The sequence below is a fragment of the Montipora foliosa genome, chromosome 13 (assembly GCF_036669935.1).
Source record: "Montipora foliosa isolate CH-2021 chromosome 13, ASM3666993v2, whole genome shotgun sequence".
NCBI classification, from domain to species: Eukaryota; Metazoa; Cnidaria; class Anthozoa; order Scleractinia; family Acroporidae; genus Montipora; species Montipora foliosa.
The window spans coordinates 22,754,512-22,771,290 of NC_090881.1; the positions used below are offsets into that span (position 1 = coordinate 22,754,512).

General features: G+C 39.8%; 3 protein-coding genes across 4 annotated transcripts; 2 read left to right on the forward strand and 1 right to left on the reverse strand.

Moving 5' to 3' along the window:
• Positions 1–229: 229 nt before the first annotated feature.
• On the reverse strand, positions 230–2,452 carry LOC137983146 (uncharacterized). Its single transcript, XM_068830324.1, has 3 exons — positions 2,195–2,452; positions 1,516–1,701; positions 230–1,350 (listed from the first exon to the last, which is right to left on the reverse strand). The coding sequence occupies exons 1-3, from the start codon at positions 2,292–2,294 to the stop codon at positions 296–298; spliced, it is 1,341 nt and encodes a 446-aa protein (XP_068686425.1). The 5' UTR covers positions 2,295–2,452; the 3' UTR covers positions 230–295.
• Positions 2,453–3,184: 732 nt separating this feature from the next.
• Positions 3,185–6,264, forward strand: LOC137983324 (uncharacterized). Its single transcript, XM_068830528.1, has 3 exons — positions 3,185–3,473; positions 4,121–4,306; positions 5,333–6,264. Exons 1-3 carry the CDS (start codon positions 3,374–3,376, stop codon positions 6,235–6,237), a joined length of 1,191 nt encoding a protein of 396 aa, XP_068686629.1. The 5' UTR covers positions 3,185–3,373; the 3' UTR covers positions 6,238–6,264.
• Positions 6,265–9,253: 2,989 nt separating this feature from the next.
• LOC137982637 (ribonuclease P protein subunit p38-like) lies at positions 9,254–16,634 on the forward strand. Of its 2 annotated transcripts, XM_068829763.1 has the most exons (5): positions 9,254–9,406; positions 11,317–11,364; positions 11,672–11,849; positions 13,531–13,683; positions 15,792–16,634. In XM_068829763.1, the coding sequence occupies exons 1-5, from the start codon at positions 9,303–9,305 to the stop codon at positions 16,599–16,601; spliced, it is 1,293 nt and encodes a 430-aa protein (XP_068685864.1). In that variant the 5' UTR covers positions 9,254–9,302; the 3' UTR covers positions 16,602–16,634. The 2 variants fall into 2 exon arrangements, with proteins under 2 accessions (XP_068685864.1, XP_068685865.1); XM_068829764.1 differs by lacking the exon at positions 9,254–9,406 and having other exon boundaries at positions 11,318–11,364; positions 11,657–11,849.
• Positions 16,635–16,779: the final 145 nt, after the last annotated feature.

Genomic DNA, 16,779 nt, shown 5'->3' on the forward strand with positions numbered 1-16,779 from the left:
CGAGAAGACTAGAGAGTTTAACCATTTGCAGATGTAATTACAAAGGCAGCACTTTCTCCTCAGTTATTTAAAGACCCTGAGTGTTGGTCCGGCCGGAGTTGAACTCACGAACTCCCGCGTGACAGCCCGGTGCTCAACCAACTGAGCCACCAACTGAGCAAAACACAACTGTATTGAAGGTTTTTAATTTTTTCTACCACTCTTGGACATTTTTTACAGGCATAATCAGTATTTGTAAGAATACCGGATTCTTGTTATCCTGTCCTTGTTGTACTAAAGAGAGAGATCATCCTGTCTATACGACAAGACCCATATCAACTCCGATCATCTCTGGCTTCTTGTCGAGTGCCTCCTCATTGTAGTCGATTCTCATCACACTGCTAAACTCGCCTTTATTGCTGTTCTCTTGTAAAACGGCGTTTCCGAGTTTACCCGAAGTTTCCACGACGGAGTGTTCGTTTTTATGTTCGGTATCAGCTGGGACAATCAGGTTTGGTCCATCAACGAAGGGATTTGATATTTTTTTCTCAGAGCCAACGTTTTCCATATTTACTTGGGAATTTTTGTTGGGAGATCCATTAACGTTTCCCGAAATAGAGCGGTTTCTAAAATTATTTGCTGCAAGATTGATCAAGTTTGGTACTCTAACTCGAGTGTTTGACAACGTCTTTAACCTAATGTCCTGCAAATTCACTTGGGGATTGGTATTCAATGTGGGGGCCCTGTTAAGCTTTCTTGACAGGGGAGGGTTCCTCTGATGGATGCCTCCAGAATTCTTTACCGCGATTCCCACCCAAGAAGGCTTGTTCCCACGGGGAAAAGCAAAGGTGTTATTTGGCGTTTTCATCGGCGACCGAGGCTCTTGAAGTCTGGTTTCCCTCTCAGGTTTGGCTACATCGTCGTAGTTTTCAGTCGCTTGTTTTCCCGCGGGGTTGTTGATGACATCTTGCGCCCGGGAGGGTTTTTCCCGCGAAGAACCCGATTTCTCACTTAGTTCGGACAGGATTGATAACATTTTTTCAATCTCGTGGTCCTCTGTTGTTTTGCTCTCATCATTTTCTACCTCCAGCTCTGGAACATCAACTGCCCTTTTCGTTTCTGTTTGGTTTATTACTTTCTCGGAAGCAGTTGAAGTCACCACTGGAGGGGGTTTTGGTGCTCTCTCTGGGCTTGGGATTGGAAAGGTTTCGTTGCGACCTGGAGAACTGCAATACTTAAGTCGAAACTTTATGGAGGATTTTAGGAAATTCAAGGTTTCTTGTGGGTTGACCGATTTGACGCTTTCAAGTAGAAGTTTTCTTAGCTGATTCCGTTTTTGCAACGGTGAAGGGCTTTCATCTTTTACGGCTCCTGTGTTTTAAAGATAAAAAGTGCTTTGCATGATGTAAACCGCAGCATGGAGGGGGGGGGGGGGAGGGAAGGGGTGTGGTAAAGGTTCGAAGCGACACCAGGGTACGGGAGAGAGTAAGCTTTGACGCTGCCGTCAATTCACTGCTCTAGCTGGTTTGAAATTACCTTTAAGATCAGGCATCTCATCGAGCTTTGGAGGCGGGTAAGGAAAGAGGCAGACTTTGAAATACAGAAGCATGGATCGTTTCAAAACGCGCAAGACTTGTTCGTCTGTTAACTCTTCTAAGGCAGCCTTCAACAATTTTAGAATATCGACTGCTTCCTCTGTGGTCAATGGCTTTTTAGCGTAATCTGAAACAAAAATGAGCAGGAATGTAATTGAGTGATCAAAATACCAGCATTTAGCATAGTAGTGTACATTGCACGCCGCACAGCACATCGTTCTTTTCTAACAACGACCTACTCGCTTCACGACTTGTTTGAGCCAAGTTTGAGCCAATTTTATAAATTACACTTCAAAAATGGACAAAACTCAAGAGTTACAAAATGAAATAACATCAACTCTTGTGAAGTACGATAAACAACTGCCACTAATTAAAAAGGCAAGATTTTACAGTCAAATTCAAATTTGGGTGACAAGTAGGCAGATGGGTTACTAAGGGACATTTAGAAATGATTGCATCATTAAAGACTGCATCATTAAAGAACTTATAATTTCTCCTTTTTTTAACAATTTGCCTCCAAAAGCAATATACGGAAGTCAAAACTTGAACTGTTATCGTTGTCGAGGTTTTAAAATTCTATCCTTGCATTGAAAGAGTGAATTAAATGTTGTTGAACTTACCACTCATTTGAATATTGGTGGGAAGACAAGAACCTTGTTCAAATGCCAGCAGGAAAAACGAACCGGCAGCGAGGATGATAACACTGAAACCAAAACCCATTTCTTCCAACTTCTCACGTGAACTAACCAGATAAATATCTTCGATGTTTGTTCTAAACTCGTTTTTTATACTTATTTTTCTTGTGATTTAATTGGCCAATCAGTAAAAAGGCGTGCGTTTTTGATAATTCTGTTCGTGAGAAAAAAGCGTGGCAAGGGTTTTTTTCACGTTTATTTAGGTTGTTTACCATTTACAAAAAATTTCGGGAAATTTCCATCGGGTAAAAACGTGTTCCATTTTAATTCAAGTCCGTTCGCCGCCTGGCGATTGCGATTTTGAGCGCTAAAATTAACAATATAGCCGTGAATAGCCTGGAACTGGTGAGACCTTTGAAAAGTTGTAAATGGAACAAATATTTCCAACGGATAGTTTCCAACGGGAAAACAGGACTGCCTTTTCAGACGTCCCGCTTCTCCCGGGAATTCTCCAGTGGAATGAACCAAAAAGTCGTATTCCAACCAAAATTTCCGGAAATTTTTTGTAAATGGTAAACAACCTTAGTCGTAGAAAAGTCTTGTTATAGGCGGTTTCACGTGACGTCATTGCCGCCATGTTGGTGGACGAAAACAAAAGATCTCTCATTAGCCTCTTTTGTTCGTCCACCAGAAGTCGTACATTTCTCGATTGTTATTTGTGTCTCTGGAGGTGGGTTGAATACGTCCTATTGCTATCATCGCGCTGGGATTTCTTTATACCGATGATTGTTCAGTGAGATCGCACTAGTACCGCTGTTTTTAAACAACAGCCGGCGTTACAACGGTCGTACAAAGGTTTCAAGTGGTGCCGGATTCAGCACTCTTCGATCGTTATACTGTGATAACAACATTGCAAACAACTCTGGCAGACAAACTATTGTCATCATCAATATAAATGCGTGATTATGAAACGCACGCATTTGCGCCGAACAATTTCATGAAAAGAAAAAACATCCACGCTTTTTCGTCGATGAAGTAATCAAGAACGCATGCCCAATTAAATCGCTGCGTGGGAAATAAGTATAAAAAGGCGCCAAGCACACACCTTGATGCTTGTTCATCCCTGCAGTCCCCGTGTGAGAAGTTAGGAGAGCGAAAAAAAATATGGGTTTTATCTGGAGTTATATCCCTGTTGCTACTGTTTTATTCTTTTTGGTTGCGTTTGAACAAGGTTCTTGCATGCCAACAAGTAATCAAGTTAGCGGTAAGTAAATCATTCGTCTTACTGTTTTAAATGTTGCAAACAAAAGTCTCGTAGACTGCAAAGAGTTTCGGGCGTTTTACTACCATAAGTATAGCCAAACTAAGGTCAATTTGGCAAGGATGGTTTTCTTGACTACTTTAATTTCTTTCTCAAGGAAAATAAGAATGTTTATGCACCAATCACTACTTTTACAATCCACGAGAACGTGTTCTCGAAACGCGTCCAAAATTACCTGTTGAAACAATTTTTTGTAGGCTGCTGACTCCCACTTCAAACTGACCTTTTGTAATTTTCAATTGTTCAAAGCTGCATGTATACACGCCTCTCAAAAACTAACCGGAACAGCGTTTCGCTAAATTACGCTTAAGTTTCACCGCGTTAACATTTTCATATTGAGTGCCGATTCCAAAATCGCCAACTGATAACTGGTTTTCCGAATAGGCGATATCGGAACCTGTTTGACAGTTCAATACAAATTTTTTAAAAGTTTGATAATTTGTATGGCTTTTTAATCATTAAAACATAACTGTCTTTCTAAATTGATTGGTGGCAAGTTTGAAATGGATCAGTTTGTTTGCCATATCGCCGTCGTCGGCTGCTTCAGTTATTTTCGCTTTTCATCATTCTTTATCTTGATCATCTCCCAGATTACGCGAAGAGACGCATGACTGCGGATGAAGCGGTTGATGTCCAGAAATTGCTGAAGGATGCCTCGCAAGAGTTAACGAACGAACAAGTCCTCCGGGTTTTGAGAAGATCAATCCTTCTTTATTTCAAAGTCTGCCTGTTCCCTTACCCGCCTCCAACGGTCGATGAGCTGCCTGGTCCTGAGGGTAAGCTAAAATTGCCTAAAACTGAAATGTGACAATAGAAGCTTAAACCAACTCACGGTATCCCTTGCTTCGAATCGGTGTGCAATTTCCTTGTGCTAAAAGTACTACTCGCATTCGGCCCCTATAACCCGCTGCCCAGGAACTTTCCCGTCGCCTTGGATTAAAGATCATGCGAGCATTGTCCCTATGTTCCCGCTTGAAAGAGAATTGAAGTCTTATTCGTCCTGTTCACCTGAGTAAAAGTTCCTTCTCCACCTTTTTTCACCTTTTCCCCGCTGCCCTACAGCGGGTTAAGTCACGCCACAAGATGATCCATATACCAGGCTAAAAACTATAAAAGAAATCGTATAAAACAAAAGTTTTACTTGCTGTTATCTTTAATGTTAATGCCGTCCCAAAATTGTACATGATTTCAAACTTAAACTTGAATTTTTCCCGAGAACTACATATATGCGCAACAACTGAAGCTTTTTAATTGGTTCGTTAAAAGTTGAACTCTTTTGGTGGCCAGTAATTAATCACTCGTTCATCTTTCTCTTGAACTATGATCTTGCTGAACAGAGCTCGTTCCATTAGGTGTGACTTGGTTTAATTAGGGGCACCCAACATCATTTTTCGGAAAATATCTGTTCGGAAGACGATTTTGAGATCTAGAATTTTCCGAACATTTGTAACATTTCTTGCTTGTCTGCCTGTCCTAGGATTTTCGAACATCTAAAAACATGGTATAACTGCCCATTTTTAATGGATTTTCACTCTAGAAAGGTCACCTAGAATTTTTGGGAGCCTTTTTTCTCCCTGCAATTTTCGAAAAGGTAAGTTTTCATCCCTATAATTTTCGGATCACTAGACTTTCAGCTAAGGAATCCGAACAGATGAAAAAATTTTAGGGGGTAAAATATGCCTATATCTACAGTTTAAAAACTAAAATACGTTTAACAATGCTGTGTTTAAGTGGTTTTGAACTATATTATCGTTGGGTGCCCCTGTTTAATGCCACAAACTAATATTTTTCTTACTCCACAGGAGTCTTGGAAGATGACCACACTCCAGCGGCAAAAGAGAAAGGACTCCGAGAACTCCTTCTTGAAAGTGTACAGCTCACCGACCCAGAGAAAACATTGGAGTTCCTAAAATCTTCCATAAAGTTTAGGCTTTTGTATTGCTCCTTACCGACCTTCAACGCCAGCTTCCCTATGCACACCACACAGGAAACCGCTTCAGAGATAACGGAGGGAATTAGCCCTGGGAACTCCACAGTAAACCTGGACCAGACGGGAACTGGTCAGGCAGTGAGTAACTCTCTTGAGGTAGACACACAAGGAAGTATTAAGAGAGAAGCATCTGATGAAATCAACAACGAAAAAACGCTTTCAATCGTGGCTGAGCCGGAAGCAAAATCAGCCCCTTCGCCAAATAAAGTCTCGCTGACCCAAGCTGTGGAGAACGATCCCGCAGAAGAAAGGGAGTCCAAAAAGAACTTAAACAGTGCTAAACCCGATCTAGAAAGCAGACTTGAGACTCAGTCGCCGATCAACTCACAGAAAAACCAATTGGATTTTTTGCGTCAGAACAAGGCTACCCGGGTCGGGACCATCATACAGAATTCAGCAGGTATCGGTATAAGAAAGGTATCCATGTCAAAGAAACTGAATGGTTCCCCAAGCACCGATCCCCGTTCAAGTTCAGAGATAATTGATTCTAACAAAAAACCGTCAAACCCTCTTGTTGGTGGGTCTGACATGGTATTTCCGGCTAATCAGGAACATAAAAACGAACATCCTTCCTTGGAAACTTCGGAAAAAGCCAGAAAAGCCGGGAACAGCAACGAAGGCGAGTTCAGAAGTGTAATGAGAATCAACTACGACGAAGTGGCATTCAGGCAACAGAAGCCAGAAATGGTGGGAGATGATATGGGCATTCTCAGTTAGAAGAGCAATAAAAACAATTACTGACTGAAATATCCCCGCTTAGCTTATTGCCACTAATTACATAATGTGCATTCCCTCTTAGAACATTTGAATTCAAATAAAATGTTTCCAAAGCTGCAGTGAAATCCTTCGTGGCGCGAAGCATCAAGGCCATTTACCATTTAGTTCCATAAAAAACAAATAGGATCAACCTTTTTGCGTAGATTGATAAATATTTCCAAAAACAAGGAACACCATATCGGGTTTTAGTATTAAGCGCAAAACGAGAATTAGTTGGGTCTAAAAAAAAAAATCGTAAATGACGAAAGCTATTGGATGGGGGGATAAGCCACTGAACTAGGTTCGATTGTCCTGCTACACTGAAATGGTGTATTTACGCAAATTAAGGCGTGCGAAGGATAAAAGAAAGATCAATGAAAGGTCAAATGTCCTTTCTGGCCTAAAAGCAACAGGCAACACAATAAGACGAGAAGAAGGAATGAAGTACCAATAGATTTTCGTACTAGAAAAACTTTCGAGAATTTCTAGAAAATCACACTGACACCCAACCCAAAACATTCTTTAGGAGAAGACACGTGCTCCTCTAAATCAGTTGAATAGGTCTTCATCTTTCTGCTGAAGTCGTCAAAGTAAATCCCAATCCACGACAGGGTGGGATAAGTGGGCTATTTGCTCTACCTACTTCGGTAGTTGTGGACAGCAAATCCAAATGCTTCACCTCTAGTGGACTAACAACTATAAAATCGAAAGTATTTCCGCTTTACAAACTTTAAAACATTTTAAATTCGACACCACCTTGTATTGGTCTGGGTCTTCATCTTTTCTTTGCAAACAGGGTCTACCAGCCTGGTTCCGAGGCCATTTTGGAAAAAAGCCCTGGAAACGAGGTTGCTAAACCCCGTGTAAAAGAATCCAAATTGTAACAACGTCTACAGTGGCCTGGGTTGTCTGCTATTGGTTGACAGGGCCCTGAATTACATGTAGCCAAATTCTTGTAGCCCTGAATGTAGCCTCCTTGCAGTCGTTTTTTTGTGTGGGTCCCATTTGTGGAGAGGGAGAATGGGACCGACACGAAAAACGGCTGCAAAACCCTGAATGTGGACTAAGAAGCCAAATAACGAGTCGCGGTTGTGAGGTTCACAGCGTTCTTCAACTATCGAAAAAGCAATCACTCTTCCTGTCATATTTCGGTTATTTAAAGGAGTAGCGTCACGCTATTTTCGTCAAACTTCAAACCACTAAAAGACGTCCTTCCATCAATAAAAACCATAAATAAAGCTGTAGTTTCGTTGCCAATGACCACTGAAGTGAACTGAAGCTATTTTTTGTTGTTGTAGGCAAGGATGGAGAGGATGGAAATGGATTGAAACTTGAAAAAACTGGCCAGTTCTTTTCAAGTTTGGGAGACAGTGGATTCAGAAAGACACCAAATATTAAATACAAATAACTCTTTGTGTCCTAAATATATTTCATATCTCGTCAGTGGGTTGTCAGGAATGTTGAACATGTGAGCTTAAGTCAGTACTAATTTCGATTTTTACCCATTTTCTTACCTAAAAACAGGAAATGAAGTAAAACACTGTCCCTTTAACTCTCGTGTGCAGGAAAAGCAGTATTTTAATGGTCTCTGCCACTCAGTGGTTGACACAGCATAGCACTTCTATAACTTCTTCTTTTTCCATAAAACTTCTGATCAATCTGCTAAAAACGTTGAAACACTACACCATGTCAATCTCTTTACAATATTTCTCCTTGGCTATGAACAATTTCTCCATGTCTTATTTATCCCTACCCTCTAAGACAATCAATCTTGTCAAAAGTGATTATTTGCCCCCTATTTTCCGCACGTCAGTAGGGTTGCTTTTTTTCTAGATCTGAAGATTTCGAGCGGTCACCGAATCAAATGCCCACAATATGGGCCAAAAAAGAACATACCTACTTTAAAGAACGACAACAATCGGCTTATTTCCCAATCGAGCCAGCAGATTGACCTTCAAACTGCAAGAGGAGGGACAAATTGAACTTCAATATCGATATCAAACTGCTTTGAGCAACAACATAGAACAACAAACCACAAAAGGTCGGACACACCATAAACATGTTGATTATGAAGTTCAAATTTAATCAAAGGTTTCGTTTATTAAGGTAATTCCTTAGTATTGCATTGCGCATCCCTACTGCGCACGATTTTCGCGTCATTAGCGCGCGCACATGAGCACGTGCGCGTACAAAACGTAAGAGATTTCCCGCAAACTAAGCCCGCTAGCGAAATAAATGCTCCTTTTCTCTCAAACGAGCACGGTGACCCCCGATTTTTTTTTTCACATATTTGCTAAGAACAGTCTAATAAATAACATATTTGAAGAAGAAAAAAAGTTTGATAGTAGAACATGAATTTTTTTGGAAAACAGTTCCGTACTGGGTGTATTTTGGCCAAGGCGAGGACTTCAAGCTAACCACGGAACTGTCCCAAAAAGTGCACTATTCCAACAAACAGGGAATCAAAGTCGGCGTAAATGAAGCATTACTGCTTATGTAAATAAAAGAAGCTTTATTTTCAAAATAAAATTTTGTGTCTTTGAAGTAAGCAAGACTTAATTCTGTGTGAAGGTGATTCGAATTTTTAACGCGAAAACAGTAAAAATACCCCATTTTACGAGCCTGCTGACGCGTAAACAAGCACGGTGACCCCATTTTTTTATTGCATTTTTTAAATGCCAAGTTTCCAAAAAAGTTCCTTAAACGCTACAGTCAATCACTGTAGCGGAACAGGTAAATGGTTGACATTCAGCAACGTGATTGGCTGATTTGATCCACCTTTGTCGGTTCCTGATTTGCCGCAGCAGATGTCACGGAAGCCGAGAAATGAGAGTCCGTGTATCTTGTCATCGATCCTTTGAGCATCTTCTTAATCCTTTTCAATCTCTTTGGAGCATTGTTGATCCATTTCGTCCCACTTCAACGTTTTTCTTCTTGGCAGTCCTACCTAGTCTTCTCTCTCTAAATACTAGTGAACTTTCCATTTGGCTTACATGAAGATAACTGCATTTGCCTCAAGTTAAAAAATGGCGGCCCCTGCGAAGACTGTGACCAAAGGTGGGATTCGAAAGAGGCGATTTGCCCAAGCTTCTACCAAGCACGCTCTTTCCACGCCCTACAAGTTACACTGGTAAGGTTCCATTGTACTTGATAGTAGCATTTTAAGTAAGCGTTTAACATACTAGCCTCCTTAACTAGCCGGTTAAACCGATAAATGGTTTCGTAAGCTTAAACTTAATCTTAAAGGTTTTTATTGAACTGACATCGCAAAGAAGGCCAAAACACACACAAACCTTCTTTTGAGTCTTATGTGGCTAAAATTAAACCTTTTATAATAGTTTTCCGGCAATATTACAGCAGTTACCAGTCACACGCTCCTCTCAACTAATTTTTTTTTCATTCACTACTTGCACAATCCCATAATACACCTCTATTACCCCCCAAAAATCTGCATAGGCATTGTTTTCGACTTCTCTTGGGACATTTTCATGTCCCAGGAGAAATTGCAAACAATGGTCATGCAAAAAGTTTTGGGGGGTAATAGAGGTGTATTATGGGATTTGTGCAAGTAGTGAACTCTTTGAAACTGAATTTGGGTGGACGTCAATCAATTGTTTCCATGACAAGAGTCCCTTTCACTTGGCAGCAGTCGAATTCGTCATGGAAACTTTTGATTGACGTTCACCCAAATTCAGATTTGAAAATGAAAAAATGTGGTTGGGGAGCACATGTGACTGATAACCACTGTAATGTGAACAGATTGGCTTCAAAAGTGACCTGTGGGAGTAGGAGAAAACAGGTTCTGGGACCAAAGTCGTTTTGTAATGGGGTTGATTTGAGAACTGTCACTAAAGCCGTGTTCACACCCAACATTGTATGATCAACTGAAGTATAATTCAGGCTATCATACTCCATTCGATTTTATTCAATTATGGTTCTGTTCACATCTGTGAAAATTCAAATGCAATAGGCAGGGTAACCTCACAGTGTGAGACAAAAATTAATGGTGCCATATCGCATGGCTGCCACGATTATCATCACCATGCTTGGGGAGAGAAGAGAACCAAGGATAGCTTCTGAGAATAGAAGAAGACAAATCCAAATCTTTGCTCCATAATTGTAAAGTGTTTAGAAGTTTTGTCTGCTCTTATCACCACATGTTCGCCATTCTGTTCAATTACGCACTGTAATTACTTCAAACAACCTCAAGGGGGTTGTTTGAAGTAAAGATAATCCAGTTATAATCAGGGATTGTAATTAGTTTATGTGAACCCATTACCAATTTAATTTGATTATAATTCAATCATAATCAAGGCCTAATGTGAACACGGCTTTTGTGTCCCCCTAATTTATGCATACCTCCTTGAGAAAAAAAAATCAACAGTTAGATAACCGATCCACTTTGCTTTGGTAGTTGGTGGTTGTTTCCTTTTAACAAAATGAGGTGCATTAATCTATACATAAGCAATGCGTATTACTCCTATCATCAAATTTTGTTCAATGCATTGTCATTGTATGGCTTCCTTACACATAATGTGCATGGGCCTCAGCGTAAGAACAGTTAACACTTGCAGGAATCTAAGATTATCACCTGTCTCCTGCGACAGCTGACCTCTGTTATGGAAAGCAAGGTTATTCTCTAAATTTGGCATGTTACTGTAAGGTACAGTTATCCAAGTGTCACAGATCAAGGTTTATCAATGCACCATAAGTACGGTATAGGAAATCACAAAATCCCGAGCACAGTTTGGAATTAATAGGAGCAAGTGATATAATAATAGGTACAATGTACAACCTATAGGCTTTCTCCTTTGGTCTTCTGCCTCAAACAGAATGCTTATACGTACATGCAGTCCTTTCAAGGAATTGTAACAAAAGACCTCTAAAAATAGTGTTATTGCATGATGCATAGAATGTCTTCTTCATAGTGTTTCAAATGTAGGTTGCACCATCCTTAAGAAGAACTTGCCAACTTATGCCTTGTTTTGGTTTTTCATTATTGCTTCACTGCGGCTATTAACATTACTGTTTGTCTTATAGGCCTGAACTAAAGATTGGTAATAAAAGGGTTACTGATGAAATTTTAAGGTGAGTTTTTTGTCCTTTTAGCCATAATCCTTTTTTCTTTGTGCTTGATTCAAAGACTGAGAGTCAGTGATTTGTATTGGTGTCAAGCTGTTATTTCCAAAAGACTTGAAATGTTGGTGAAAGCTCTGAATTCAGTACTCGTGTAAATGTTCATTCTCTAAAAAATGCCTTGTATCAAATAGAGTATCCAGACAAATTGGCATTTTGCATGATAAATCTTTAACATCTACATCCACTCCAAATATAGGTCCCTTTTAATAGTATTTTATGATAAATCAAATTATGAAACCAGATAATCATACCTTAGAACCCTGGGGCCTCTTCAGTTCAAAGAGCTTCTGAGAAAGCCAAGAAATTCACTGGAAAGCATTGAAGAAACCAAAGCCAGATTACAGGAAATGCAGAGGGAGCGAAGATCAAGTCTGGTTATTGGGCTTAACCAAGTTATCAGAGCATTGGAACAGGGAACTCTCAAATTAGTGCTGGTGAGAATGTTTCTTAAGGTCTTGCATGTCCACAGCAAAACTGGACATCCAACCTGACACCTACAATCGTATGTACTTGTAACATGATTACCAGTAGCTCTGGAGAATGTTAGAGATTCAATGATACTAACCCCACATTTTCCTGTTCAGATGCCCTGTGGTCACACAAACATCTTATCTGGATACAGACTGTTGACAGTTTAAAATCTAGCTCAGTGGCAATTCAGGCTTTAATCCAGTGCAAAAAAGCATCATTCTGTTGCTGTCAACAAAATTGATACAGTACTCGAATACTCGCTTCTATATCCTTCTTATCTCCACTCAGAACTATTTTCTTAGTTTATACTTTCATTTTCTGATGTGTCTTGCATACAGTGCCGTAAAGAGTTTTTAACCCCTTGGTGCTATCCATGTTAAAAAGAGCAAGACTAGAGGCATGAGATAGATTCATGTGGGGTTGGACAGTTACCCAGTAAAATCACTAATAAAAGAGAATTAGGCATATGCTTTTAATCACCAGCATCAGTTTCATATCCACAGTTCCAAGAGAAGACCTTGGCTTATTCTCTTTCATACTTTCCCAAGGAAAGAGGAAAATTTGACTGTTTGTATGGTAGATGTATAATAGGTAATGGTGATCTAATCCAGCGATTGTGGGATTCAATTCCCAACCTGGTGAGAGATTTTTCTCTTTCATACTTTGTTCAATGAAGTCTTTGGCGGCATGGAGTGACAATTCACAAAGGGACTGCAGCCATCACATTCTATAATCAGTAGTGTTTGGCCTTAGATGATCATAAAAACTGTTGTTTTAATGAAGTTATGGTGCACTGCTTTGTTGTGAATTTCATAAGTTTGCTTCGAACTTGAGAATTTCATTATGTAACTGTCAATCAAATGGCGAACTTCGAAACAAGCTTGGGAATTTCGCACCGAACTTCATGGGAATGAGCACTGAACACTCATCAGAAAAATGCGTTGTCCGTGCAAGCTGCTAAATACTGGCATGGTAAAGTATATTTTCATTTTCAAGAGTCAGTGATTCCTGTGGAATAACGCTGAATTTCTTGAAAGAAGATAAACCAAGATCTTGCGTTACGCTGCAGCTGCATGCAGGCGACGAGACATTTCGGGCAAACATTGGAACGTTATTCTTTACCAGTTTGTTTTGGATTGCTGGGGTGGTACATGTAGTTTTGCAACACTCCATGTAATTATTCACATCATTCAGCACGCGCTGACCGAGTGATATTTCTTCATTTGCTGTCTTCGATATTCCCCTTGCGAACGAAAATATCAACAATTTTGGCAATGGTTTTTTGGGAATTCTCATTTCCTGTCCTACTTGAGATGGTCCTTTCCATTCTAACCAGCTTTCAATAATTTTCTGCCGAACAAAACTTGGAATTGCCTTTCCTTGCACGGTGAAGGCACTCATTTCAAAACAACTACCGAGAGCAATGGTGAAATTACTTCCCCACATTCCCACGAAGTTCGGCTTGAAATTCCCAAGTTCGTTTCAAAGTTTGCCATTTGATTGACAGTTATGTATTGAAATTCCCAAGTTTGAAGCGAACTTATGAAATTTACAACGAACTTTGCAAATCGCCTGTCAAAAGTTTTGTGAAATGCACTGTAACCATGATTACCAACATGGAAATTTTATATCTAAATGTTACAGGTTGATAAGTCTATTCAACCATTTTCATTGTTGGAACATCTTGGAGTACTATGTGCCACTCGGAGCACTCCTGTGTGTGCACTGAATGGTATGTGCACATCAGCAATTCCAGAATTACTTGGAGTGCGCAGGGTCACTGCATTTGGATTCAAGGTAATTGTTTTGTTAAATCATACAGTTAACCTATTACCCCACATTAAGGACGGTGCCTACTAATTAACAATATTTTTGCCCCGTTGTGTGATTATGCAGGAAATGTAGATCTTAACAAGTGTTATTGAAATCCAGGAAGAAAATTGGAGGTAACCACACATTTTTCAAAGATAATTCATGAATAATATTTGTAAAAAGCTTTAAAATACAAAGCAATGTATGACGTTCTTTCTCAATTTGAAACTTAATTATCTCCCAAAAATGCATGATTACCCCCAATTTTCTTTTTGGGTACCAAGAGTACTTACTAAGATGTACTTTCTCCGGACAGTTTTAAACCGCGCAAAAATATCCCTGTATTAGTAAGCATCACTGATAGGAAATCCGAGTATCTCAAGATGCGCAGAACTTATGCGCAATAACAATAGTAGGCACTGTCCTTAACAACGGTATCTTGTTAACCCTTTGACACCCAAACCCGGCCTACCTTAGTATATTGTACTCTAACGCCAGAGTATTTTACTCTGTCTAACAACAGACGATTTTACTCGTCAATAGGGAACCCTCGGGAGTCAATGGGTTAATCACTCACTCAGAAAAAACTATGCCCCCATTAATCACTCACTGAAAAACATATTTGTTTTAGCTGGGAATTCCTGATCTGCCCCCCATTGACGAGTAAAATTGTTTACTGGTAGTAGGTCAACTAAAAGACTATTTACTGGTAACCCATTGACTCCCCGGGGATCCCCATTGATGAGTAAAATCATCTGGTACTAAACAGAGTAAAATACTAAAGGCGCTGTTACACTGTGAAATGTTTTGTGCAACTTGTCTCGCAATGTTATGGCGACACTGTGGCGGGACAAGTTGCACGAAACATTTCACAGTGTGACATACCGATACCCTGCAACGGCCAAAATCGTTGCGAGACAAGTTGCACAAAAAGTAGAACCTAATTCTACTTTAGGCAATGGCTCTTGCAACTTGTCTCTTGTCTCATTTTGGCCGTTGCCGGGTATGTCACACTGTGAAATGTTTCTTGCAACTTGTCCCGCCACAGTGTCGCCAAAACATTGCGAGACAAGTTGCACAAAACATTTCACAGTGTAACAGCGCTTTAAGTCTGGCCAGTTCAGCCCGGTTTGGGTGTCAAAGGGTAAATTAATGGGGACATCATACCTCCCAGCCAGAACAAATATGTGCTTCAGTGAGTGATTAATGGGGACATAGTTTTTTCTGAGTGAGTGATTAACCCATTGACTCCCGAGGGTTCCCCGTTGACAAGTAAAATCGTCTGTTGTTAGACAGAGTAAAATACAGTACTCTGATGTTAGAGTACAATATACTAAGGTAGGCCGGGTTTGGGTGTCAAAGGGGTAACCCTTTCAATTCCCGAGAGTGAGACTTGTTGATTTTATTCTTTCTAATGCCAGACAATTTTACTCATCAATGAGGACTGCTTCAGGAGTGAATGCATTAACAACATGTAGGTCCACTCCGTAACTATGTCCCCTTTAATCCATTGACACCTGAAGTGAACCGCCCTGGACCACCCCCCTTGACAAGTAAAATTGTCTGGCGCTAGAGTAAAAATCTATTAGGTCTCACTCCCAGAAGTCAATGGGTTAAATGGGGTTTTTGAGTGGATGTTAAACTACCATATTTTTCTAGTTGCAAGGTTGGTGCTGGCATTAGGGTTATTTTTACAATGTAAGTTACATATATGGGTATTGTAGCAAAAAGGTCAGTGTTTAAGGGACACTCGAAGATCATTATCAATCTTGTTATCATAATCATTGCATTCACATCTTTCTGACATAGTGTTTTTTAAATAATGAAATTTATTACATAAACACCAATGAAATACCAAGTGAGCTTTCGCGCGAAAACATATCTTCACATGTGAAAATATCACTGTTGCTATGGTTACATATTAAAACGCTCCTTTTGATGTCTTTCGTGAAATTATTTAGTATTTCATTGGTGTTTATAATTATAATAAATAGAATATTACATGGCCGCGCAGAGATACGAAATTTCTCTTCAAGTGTTGACAAATATTACTTGTGTTAATGATGGAATTCAAGGTGCATTATCTTTTCTAGAGCATGGATGTCCATACAGTATTTGATGAATTGGTTCAGTTTATCTCACAAATAACACCTCCACTGTATGTTCCTTGGCTACATGCTGCCGAAGAGAATAACAGACTGTCTAGTACAATTAGTAATTACACCCAAAGCACAACCAAGGAAGAATCATATGAGGAACATTTGCCCGCAATTAAGGAAATGACAGACAAACAAAAATCAATCACACAAACAAGAATTTCACGGGAGAAAAACAGAGATGCAGTAGATACAGAATCTGTGTCGGCAAATCATGAAGGATGTAAAAAGGAAACTGGGAAACAACCAGAGATTGAGGAATTACCAGAATGCAACGCAGCTGAAGCAATAAGTGGCACAGAAATATTGAAGAACAATGAACAGCAATCAAGAAAAAGGAAAAGGACAAGGAAACTGGACAAAGAAGGGCAACAAAGAGAGAACCAACCAGGAAAACCAACAAGGAAGACAGTAGAACCAATGGACAACACAGCTACAAACACAGCTACATGTACAACGAAAGTGGGAGAAACACTTGACAACACCGGAAAACCAGTAGACAATATAGGAAAGTCAACTGAGAACACAAGAGAATTAGGAAACTTGAAATCAAAAAGAAAGGGGCTTGTTGAAGTGTCAGATGCAATGTTGCCAGAGACTGCTAAAGCTTCATGTACTTCCCAAGAAGAATCAAAAGAGGAAAAGGAAAAGAAGAGGAAGAAGTCAGCGCCACAAATAAATTATATGAAACCCTGTATAAAGATTTTTGATGTAACACCCAAAGATAAATCTCATCAGAAAAAATAAAGTATACAGTGGCTCATAGTGACGACCACAAAATCTGTCTCAGCGTTGCAGTTACTTTTTTTTCGTAGCGGAACAAGAACTTTAACAAAACAAAAAATGTGCACCAAAAAGGGAGTTGCTCTGCCCTCTTCATTCGTACCACCAATTCATCCAAACATAACTTATAACCCAAGAACAA

Coding starts and splice junctions, on each gene's coding strand:
- LOC137983146 (XM_068830324.1), bottom strand. CDS start 2,294: ATGGGTTTTGGTTTCAGTGTTATCATCCTCGCTGCCGGTTCGTTTTTC. Junction 1,702..2,194: donor CACCAATATTCAAATGAGTG/GTAAGTTCAACA, acceptor TTTTTGTTTCAG/ATTACGCTAAAAAGCCATTG. Junction 1,351..1,515: donor TGAGATGCCTGATCTTAAAG/GTAATTTCAAAC, acceptor TTTAAAACACAG/GAGCCGTAAAAGATGAAAGC.
- LOC137983324 (XM_068830528.1), top strand. CDS start 3,374: ATGGGTTTTATCTGGAGTTATATCCCTGTTGCTACTGTTTTATTCTTT. Junction 3,474..4,120: donor AACAAGTAATCAAGTTAGCG/GTAAGTAAATCA, acceptor ATCATCTCCCAG/ATTACGCGAAGAGACGCATG. Junction 4,307..5,332: donor TGAGCTGCCTGGTCCTGAGG/GTAAGCTAAAAT, acceptor CTTACTCCACAG/GAGTCTTGGAAGATGACCAC.
- LOC137982637 (XM_068829763.1), top strand. CDS start 9,303: ATGGCGGCCCCTGCGAAGACTGTGACCAAAGGTGGGATTCGAAAGAGG. Junction 11,365..11,671: donor GTTACTGATGAAATTTTAAG/GTGAGTTTTTTG, acceptor ATCATACCTTAG/AACCCTGGGGCCTCTTCAGT. Junction 13,684..15,791: donor TCACTGCATTTGGATTCAAG/GTAATTGTTTTG, acceptor TATCTTTTCTAG/AGCATGGATGTCCATACAGT.